Genomic DNA, 9706 nt, shown 5'->3' with positions numbered 1-9706 from the left:
CTTTCCATTTGAGTGGTGTGTGCTATGATGGCAACTCCTCGCAGCACTGATAATTTAGGGATATATGTACAACTTGGGCATTCATGTTTGGCATCAGGAGCTCTTCTCCATGTCTGTGTCCAATTGCAAACTTCATTTTGATCATGGGGCTGGTCCGTGCCATCTCTTCTCATCATATCTCCATCTTGAGCTGGTATTCTGAGGCTGGTGACCCTGGGCGAGCAGCAGAGCATGCAGAAACTCTGGTGGAGGCTCCTGAAATCAATGAGTCCAGAAGAACCAGTCCACCAGGCACCTGATTGCCTGACAGGAAGGTTTGAGGCTGACCAGGTGTCACCTGGCAGAGAGGCGTGTTTTTCTCTTTCTGAAGCCAGGAGAGGGTTGCATACTCTAGGGGTAGAGGAGTGAATTCAGTGCAATTATTCGAGAGCTGTGAGGAAAGGGCAATAGGGGTGCAGGGCATGTGTTTTACTTTGCTTTTTATATCCTTTTTGCTGTCTGAAGTAGAGTGACTGTTTTTATAAACCCTTCTGCAAAGTCTCTGCATTACTTGCTACCTCTATTGCATGCCTTTGACCTACTGGGGGAGGGTCTGCTTAAGCTTACTGATGAGGTGAGTACTGATGCTAGGAGCTTAAGGTGCCTGGCTTTTGGGTTCCTGCTCCAGAAGTCCCGCTAGAGAGTGGGTGAAGACCCCCACTATATGTATTCACACAGTATTCAGGAGCTGTGACAGCTCCACCAGCTTCACGCCGGTACAGTGGAATAAGCCACTTCCCCTCCTGAACTGTTTAGCATCCAGCTTTGCACATTGTTGTAGGAAGGCAGAACGTTTCCTTTCTCCAGGTGGGAGGTTGGGTGACCCAGCCTTGCTGTACATGTGGCCCTTGCCAGGTGACACTGGGAGGTGTGGCACCTCCCGTGTTTGTCTTAGCACTTCCTCTCTTCCCAAAGCATTTTGACAAGTCACTTTAGTGTAGGATAGTTGTCTGCCCTTGTTCATTGTGTTGTGTAGGCCCTGCAATGAACAGGGTCGCTGAATGAATTGATGATAGGGAAATTATAAGGCTGAGCTTACAGGGCATTGCCATCTGCTGTCCAAGGTCTGTAATTTAATTATAGTCGCAAACATCCCTTTTCAGATAACAACATAGAAAGCACTTGCATGAACTGGAGTGATTCCAGGGACGATGTGGAGCAATGTTTTGGGTTATGTCTTAGTTAGGGCAGTAGCCCAGGCCTACTGAATCAGGCCTCTTCGGAAGTTAGCTGATATCAACTGAAGTCAGCTCACCCTGTCTACAGGATTCAATAGATTTTTGTCTTGGTGATCTATTCTGTTTTAACTTTTTAGCTCCCAGACCAGAGAGAGATTGGCTCTCCTAGGTGTCTTGACCACTAATCCTTGACAAGAGTCCAAATTCCCTTTGAAGCTGTATCTTATGGATTGTGCAGCATTTCATTCAAAAATCTTTGACTGCTTCATCCTTACCTTGACTTTAAAATAAGCCCGTAAGCAAGGGTATCGCTGTGTCTGCAGCAGGGGTAGGAATGCCCAAGCTACCTCTGCACTGGCTAACTTCGGGTATGCCCAGCAGTGTAGCTCCAGCAGCAGGAAGCTCAGTACAAACTACAAAATATGCCCAAGCATGAACCTATCCATTTAGATGAGTATTTATTTACCCAGTTTCCAGGGCAGATTCAGCAGCCTGTTCCAAGTCCCATGGGGCTGCTGGCAGTATTTGGACTTGCCAACTTAAAGCCAGCTAGCTCAGACTACATATTCCCAGGAATCAGGAATACAGCAAGTATGTGGGCTGGGAGTAAGAATTGGTTGCTTATAACATGCAAGCAACTGGGAATTTGGGAAAAGTGGATTTGTAGGTACTTTTTCGAGGAAAAGCTGCAGTCAGATTTGCTGAGTCACTTGTGTTTTAAAGCCCAGTATCTACCAAAGGAGAAAGGAGTGGTCTGGAGTGATCGCTGCATTGCCACTTTATAATACAGCCTTTTGTTGCACCTGCCTGCACTCTTCCCCCTTTTTCAAACCCCTCTAAGGGACGAGGGGCCAGGGAGTGCTGCCACTGGTGTGAAATACTGGCTATTGCTTCTCATATTTGTATGAAATATAACTTTTATACAGAGCTTTAACAGCCCTCACTTTGGGCAAGGGACCTGTCTTTATGCGCCTTGCTGGGGGGTGGGGCAAGGAGGAGGGGAGAATATGTCCTTATATGTGGTGTGCGGGGCTGTGTTGGTTTCTGTTGTTGTGATCCCTTCAGTTCAGCCCCTGCTGTCTCCTTGTTTTCCTCATCCTCCTTTGATTCTTTTCTAAAATAATCCTTCCTTCCCTGGTTTTTTTTTGGTTCTGCTGATCCTCTCCCCTTCTGGTTTCTTAAGCTGTGATAAACCCAGTGTGACTGTCCACTTAGGAGCAGGTTGGGTACCCCAGACCCAAGCTTTCTATATTGGGGGAAAAAAGGAGTGAATTGGGGGAAAAAAGGAGTGAGCGAAGGGGGGAAAAGAAGGAAGCCTTTGACTGGAGGACCAAGGACACAAAGTGGCACTACTGCAGGCACACAGCTGCCCATCCTGTTAAAGAAGTGTGAACTTGCTTTCAGTACAAGGCCCAGAATCTGTGAACCGGGCCCCGTCCTGTGCAGCGCATGAAACTCTTCAGCTTGGTGTTTGCAGGAGGGGTTGTGATACCGCTCCCAATACAGCATGTTCGTCTGGCTGTGTTTTGGGGTTCTGGGAGATGGGAGTATTCTCTAAAAGTGCTGAAAAGGGAAGGTATGGTGAAAGGGAAAGAGTTATGTTAAATACGCCAGTAAACTTGGCTTCAGCTTGTTGATTTCTTTCATAGATCAAATCGGATCCCAAGCTAAAAAATGTGTCTTGAGTATATTTTGCCCGTGCTGGATAAGGGAGCTCGTCTTGCGCTCGGCAGTGAAATCAATCCAGTTTTAACCTGGTATATTTAAAAGTGATGGATTTGTGCCACCTGAAACCCACCCCCACACGCTTTCTGCCTGTCTACAGGGACTTCAAGAGCAAAAATGTGTTGCTGAAGAATGACTTAACAGCAGTTCTAGCTGACTTTGGACTGGCCGTACGGTTTGAACCTGGAAAACCCCCAGGGGATACCCACGGGCAGGTAATGATTATCTTTTCTTTAAAGAATTGTTGGGCTTCCCACATCTTGGCCACATTTTCTGATGTGTGTGGGTAGCGTTTCCATAAATGCAGGAGAAAGGGGATGGTTACTGGGGGACAGGAGATTGCAGGAGTACTTGATCCTGACTAATTTGCAAGGATATAGACACTAAATCTCTCTTTAGTCACTGGTTTTAAATGAGCTTTATTGGAAGCCTTTGTTCAAAGAGCAGAAGTTGGGGTGAATGTGGAGCAAGGTCTAGATCCAGTTTGACATTTGTGTCATCACTACCACATGCATGTATTTCAAATTTTAATTCCATTTAAATTACTGGTTGGAAGAAACAAAAGGTGCACTAGCATTCTTGATAGTGGCAGAAGATCTTAAATTTCCTGTACTGTGAGATGCTTTCTACCTGCTGTTTTTAAGGTAATGTGGCTCCACTAGTAGCTTTTATCTGCTGTTGCAGAGGAAAGCAGCTAGTTTGCCTTTCCAGTAGTATTCATCATCACTTGTGCAGTGCTGCATAGTGAGGAGGTGGAGTCCATCTTGACCCCAGGAGATAATCGGCTTATACCACGAAATGTGAGATTTGATCAATCTTTATTGTGTTGGCATCAAATATTAATAGTTGCAAAATTATTCAATTATTTTTTAAAATTCAGCCATTGTAGCTGCCTGCCTGACCTTTTGCAGCAATAAATCTTGTAAGCGGACTACATGCAGCATATAAAAAATTACTACAGTTTTATTGGTTATAAATTTGATGCCTTTTAAATTTCAACGAATGACCCCCTGGTTCTCATGTTACCCAGTGGGTATAAAGGAAGAACCAATAATTTTACTTTTTATACCCTTAATATTTTTGAATGTGCTATACAAATCCTTTCTACTACTTTGTCTTTGTCCCAGAAGGGAGTTGTGGCAGTTACCAATGCCAGTGCAAATCGAGCCACAGCTTTGACCATTTTTGTTACCCTTCTCTGGATTTGTAGGCTACTCCTTCTGCACCTTCTATTCAGTATTTGCCCCACAATCAGACACTGCTAAGATGAGTAGTTTGTCACAGACTTCCCAAGAAAGACTGAATTCCAGCACTGAATTGGGTGATTCTCTGATTTACTCTATTCTTTTCCTACCAGTGCCACTGCTTTGGGGGGGGGGGTCCACTGCACACACCCACCATGTGGGTTTGCAGCTCTTTTATGTATGGTTAGAACTGCCTTCCCAGGGTTATAGTTTGCCTCTCTTCAGCACATGGTTAAGAGTGTTTTATCCAGTCCTGTTAAACCATTTCTAATTCGCCAGTCTTCCATTCTTTTGTAGACTTGAGCCATCAGATGCAATCAAATAACAGGGCCTAACTAGAGCTTAGGATGTTTCAAGTCTTTCCAGAAATGTCTTTATGTGCGGGTATGTGTTAGGATGGCTGGAGAAACAATTTCAGCCATGGTTGTCTTATCTCATTGCATTTAATTCAGTGAATAATAATGATCTAAATGAGTATCATATGCATGCGCATGCAGTAAGGGATGTGTGCTTTACAACTGTTTTGCATGAGTGAAGTGGTTTCCATGAGGAATAGTGCCAGAAAGAGCTTTTGTTTGAAGCCAGCTTAGCAGAAGTAGCCTTGTAGTTGGCAGAGCTGCTGCAGTTCATACAAACCCACCTATCTCTTGATTTGGCCAAGACAAAATTTCACTTCATTCTGTTTTCTCTCTCTGCATAGGTGGGAACAAGGAGGTACATGGCTCCTGAGGTGCTAGAGGGGGCAATCAACTTCCAGCGAGATGCCTTCCTGAGAATAGACATGTATGCAATGGGACTAGTATTGTGGGAGCTAGTCTCCAGGTGCAAAGCAGTCGATGGTAAGTGTAAAGTTCCCCATATCTCTGTAGATAACTCTGCTACAGTAGAGCCATTTTGTCCGGAGAATAATGATGGCTTTGTGGAGTTAATGACGTGCTCTTTTTCATTGATTTCTTTTTTAATACAATACAAAAATGAGAAAAAACTTATAACAACTGTACATGTCAATGATGAGCATTCAGCAGTAAAAGGAAGCAAGAAAGGAGGAAAAGAGTGGGATAGAAAAGAAGTGTGCAATGAGCAACACTCTAGCTATCCAAACACTCCAAGCATTTTTTTCCAAATTGTACTAAATTTTTCAAAGCAGTTAAACTTGTTAAACATGACTCTCTCCATAGATGCTGTGCCATCTCGTTGTACCTAATTTTAACTTTTGAAGATGTCTTACTTTTCCAGGGCAGCATTATAAGCCTGCATGTTACTAACAAGGCCTGCTGTAAGAATGCTAACTTGGAAGGAAGGGTTCAGTTTTATTTCCTTAGGGACAGACCCAAGAACATACATATTTGCCAAAGGTATCAATGCTCTGTTCCAAACCATGGTAACTCTCATTACAATTTATTTTCCAAAAAAAGCTAATAGTAAGACATGACCAAAACATGTGACCAAGCATTGCCTACAGTGCATCACATTTCCAACGTGAATCTACTGACCCCACATTTAAGTTCTTAAGTTTAGAGGGAGCCCGGTGCAGACAAAAGATGATCTTCTGTTGTATAAAATTAAGCCTAAGATCAGTTGCCGATGCTTGAATATTGTAAATTGCTGATTTCTACCTGGGTTCGGGATATCTAAGTTTCTATTCCACTGCATTCTTAAATAGTTTTTATCAGGTCTGTTAAGTGACATTTTATATGCATAGAATAATGGCATAGAATGGGAAAGAGAAGCAGATTTCAAGGCAAAAAATAACGTATTTCGAGTAATGGCATGTTCTTATTATGCAGTGAATCTGTTTTTGAAAATAGACTGTTATTCCCCCTGGATTTTGCAGTGTTTGTGTCCAAGTATGTTACTAATATGCCAATTATTGCAAAATGGTTGGGAGCCCACTATGGAGGGTGGGGGAAGGAGAGAACAGTTGACAGTGGGACTTCTTTCAGAGCATTAAATATGCTCCGTGCAGCATGTATCTGTTGCCAGTGAAAGGGGGTCTCATGTTTTGTCAGAACCTACTAGCTTTCACTTAAGTTTGGAGCTTGCTTAGGTCTCAGAAGAAAGACGTGCTGGGGCTGACGTAGCTGTCCTCATGCCAGACCTAGCCCCTGTAGAATTTATGATGATGCTGTCCAAATTGCAAGAACGAAACCCTAAACACTTCAATTGGAAAAAAAAAAAAAGTAAAATCAAAGCCTTTAGGAACCAAAGATTGCCCCCTGCTATCACAGAAACTAAGGCCTTTAATCCTGTGCATAAAAATATGAGGTTCCATCTCAAAACTGGCCCAGGTTGATTGCATTGCCCCTGTTGCTGCCTTCGGTAGCTCCTTTCTGAAGCCTTGATTCTCTGGTGGTTAGCCACTAGAGTTTGCTGCCCTGGTATCCCTGGGCTTTTCCTTAATGTTCCCTCGTCAAAACAGTGCTTGAAACTGTGGTATCTATCCCACATGCTGCCAAAGATGCACCATGTGCTATTAGCACAGTTAGTCTTGAATGACAGGGTTGCTGTGTGTAGGAGATTGCCTGATGTTGTCAGAAGTCACGGAGATGCAGAAGCAATCATTTTGTTTCTGTCAGCTCCAAGACTGACTTGCAACTCTGAACTTTTGGGATTGAATCAGGCAATGGAGTGGACAGTCCAGTCCTCAAGGTGCTTATTACTCAATATTATTGCTGGTTTGTATTACAGTAGCATTTAGAAACCCCATTGTAACTGGGGTGTTTGATCATATACTTTAAATGGAGCTTATTGTCTATACCAGGACATGGGAAGGGCAGCAGGAGGAGAGTGGTACCATGGGGGTGAAAGAGGCCTTGTACAACACTCATTGAAGTCAACAGGAAGGCTTCCTTTGACTTGAGCGGGAGCTGCATTGAACATAGAGCAGTTCGACCTCTGAAGGGACTTTGTATAAACAGAGTTTTCTTGCTCAGCACACTGGTTGCGTACACCTAGCGTCATGTCTGCTGTGCCAAATGTGTTTAGTCTTGTGGATGGCAGAACCTCTACAGCAATGGGAAGTTGACCTGAATTGTAATGATTCACCCTGCAGCAACAAAGCTTTGGACTTCAGGTTAAAGACAGTGGGATGCACATGCATATTGTGGGGTAGGAGGACCTGTAACTGCTGGAGGTATACATGCCAGCAATAACCCTGCTCAGCTCACGAATCCAGGTTGAACGTACAAGGCTGGCAGTTGGAGAGACCCCCCGCCCCACAAATATTGCAGCTTGTCAAGTGTCAATGTTTTACGTGGAAATAATTGATACCCAATAAGCAATATATCTTGCGACACCTTCAGGCTTACTGAAATGACCCCCTTAATTGGCCTGTCCTTAAAGGCTCTTCTCTTCCCTTATGAATCTATTCAGATTTAGTGAGTTCATCTGTAGACTAGCTTCCTGTGCATTTCCAGGTACATTTTGATCTGCAATTTGGGTTTTTGGGTGTTTGCTGAAATCCAGGACACTGTTGATTAAAGCTGTTCTCAACCAAGAAAAAAATACCCTATTACATTTTTATTAGCATTGTTCTTATATCTGTTGAGCTGGATCGTACTTTGACCAGAAAGTCCGGGCTTGTTTCAGTCCTAGTACCACATGAGCAGGAAAAACAAAACATTTGAACTGTTCTTTAGAATATTTTAACAATGCGTTCTTGAGGTCCAACAGTTCTTGTTCAGATAAAATAACCCCATTCTTGTTTTTATGTTAGTTTGAACAGTCCTGCTTGAAAGTCACCATTTGATGCTGAGAAACAATGAGTCTTATCTGAGAACCCTAAAGCAACCCGATCATTTTAATTGGGCTGTCATGTGTCGGAGTACAAGCAAGAATGTCACAACACCAAGTGATGTTTCAATAAATCGCAGTTTTAGGTGTAGTCTGGAACCTGTGTTGCATCTTTCAACAATTTTCACGTGGTCCAGATCATTGTAGATCCATGCTTGGCAATGTTCTCCTCCTGCACTTGCAAGTAGGAATAGTCAGTAGCATGCTTTATCTGTCCTTTTACACTGTTAACTCAGAAATGGTACACAGGTATTTTTCATGTTGTGGTTGCCTACATGTTAAAAGTGGACTTGACCCAGATAAGTTTCTCCAGATGCTGGGCTCCAAAGCAGCTCCCAGATTGTGAGGCCCTAATGCATGGCTCAACATTATGGGTTAATCTTAGCCATATTTAGCCTTAACATATTCCTGCATTCTGTCTTGGGTTATTAGTGTAAATGTCCTTCAAAACCCTGAAAAAAGAATTGCAAGAATTTGCTATTCATTGCAAGATGTGCCTTCCTGTGAAGATGTCCTCCTTCCAACAAGGATAACAGCATAACTGGATGGCAGCTACATACTAAGTATGAATGTCTAAGCTTTTATTGGAAAGTGCTTGGAACAACTACCCTGGTGCAGTAATCAAAACCAGCCAGCTAAATGATGGCTGTATTGACTTAAGCCTATAAGCAGGTGAGGTCATGAAAGAACCAATGAAGAATATTTCATGGGTACTTGACCATAGAAGTTAGTACCCAGTGCAAAATGTCTAGCCGTTTAAATATTTGCTGCCAGAAGAATAAATTCAGGATTTGATGAACAAGGGTTAATTGGCTTCATTTAAACAAACAAAACCCCTCTGATTTCTAGTAGGAAAAGGACATTTGGACTATTGTGGAAAAGTTAGGACTCATAGCAGACCCTTGGTATGAAATTCAGGGACTGAAACAGGTGACAGCAAACCTTATTGTAGAGGAGCATAAATCATGTCTCTCTAGAAGGACACATGAAGCATGTTCACTGTTTATGCTTTGCTTTGCAGGTGCATGTTCTTCTTGTTGCTGTGGAATTGCACATCACAAAGTGAAGAGGCTTTCTGGAGTCCTTCTCTTTACTAATACAGTTCTCTCCATGCACCTCAGGTCCAGTGGATGAATATATGCTGCCTTTTGAAGAAGAGATTGGTCAGCACCCATCCCTTGAGGACCTGCAAGAAGTGGTGGTTCACAAGAAGATGCGCCCTGTTTTCAAAGATCACTGGCTGAAACACCCTGTACGTCCCTTGCTGTTAATGGTTTCAAATGTTTTTCCTGGTACTTAGAATTAGGGCGGTTGAGTATCAACTGTTAAATTCAAACCAATTAAAATAGGGAAATTCTCTTTCACAGTTTGGCAGGACATTGTTGTCTTGAGGCATAAACTAAACTGCAGATGAACTTCTGATGGGACTGATTTTCCAAAGAGCGCCCACCCTCTGCGGGATCAACCAGTCCTGAGCAGTTCTAAAAATCAGGCCCCAACTCCCTTGGCCGTCTCCCTTTGAAGCCAGCAGCACAGGGTTGAGTACAAGGACACTTGCAGTGTCCTTTCTCTTGGGCAGTTTAGCTGCTCTTTTACTTTGATTGTGATCAGCTGTTTCACCTTCTGTTGCCATAATTAGAAATGGAACGCGCGCAAATATTGTGCGACTCTTTGCTACCATTAGAGTTATGTCATCCAGAAATTATACAAGAGGCAAGGATTTCCCTA

The 9706-nt window shown here is 43.2% G+C and overlaps 1 protein-coding gene across 2 annotated transcripts in view; it reads left to right on the top strand.

Annotated features, from left to right (window-relative positions):
* The window catches only part of ACVR2B (activin A receptor type 2B), a 138290-nt gene that overhangs the window by 121560 nt on the left and 7024 nt on the right, over positions 1-9706 (top strand). For both annotated transcript variants that reach the window (XM_025200452.1, XM_025200453.1), the window contains exons 8-10: positions 3043-3157; positions 4887-5025; positions 9100-9230. In XM_025200452.1, the coding sequence (XP_025056237.1) occupies positions 3043-3157; positions 4887-5025; positions 9100-9230 (385 nt within the window). The remainder of the gene's footprint in view (positions 1-3042; positions 3158-4886; positions 5026-9099; positions 9231-9706) is intronic.

The sequence above is a fragment of the Alligator sinensis genome, unplaced genomic scaffold (assembly GCF_000455745.1).
Source record: "Alligator sinensis unplaced genomic scaffold, ASM45574v1 scaffold599_1, whole genome shotgun sequence".
In the NCBI taxonomy this organism is placed as follows: domain Eukaryota; kingdom Metazoa; phylum Chordata; order Crocodylia; family Alligatoridae; genus Alligator; species Alligator sinensis.
The sequence above is the reverse complement of the archived record's forward strand: the minus strand, read 5'-3'. Positions and strand labels throughout refer to the sequence as shown.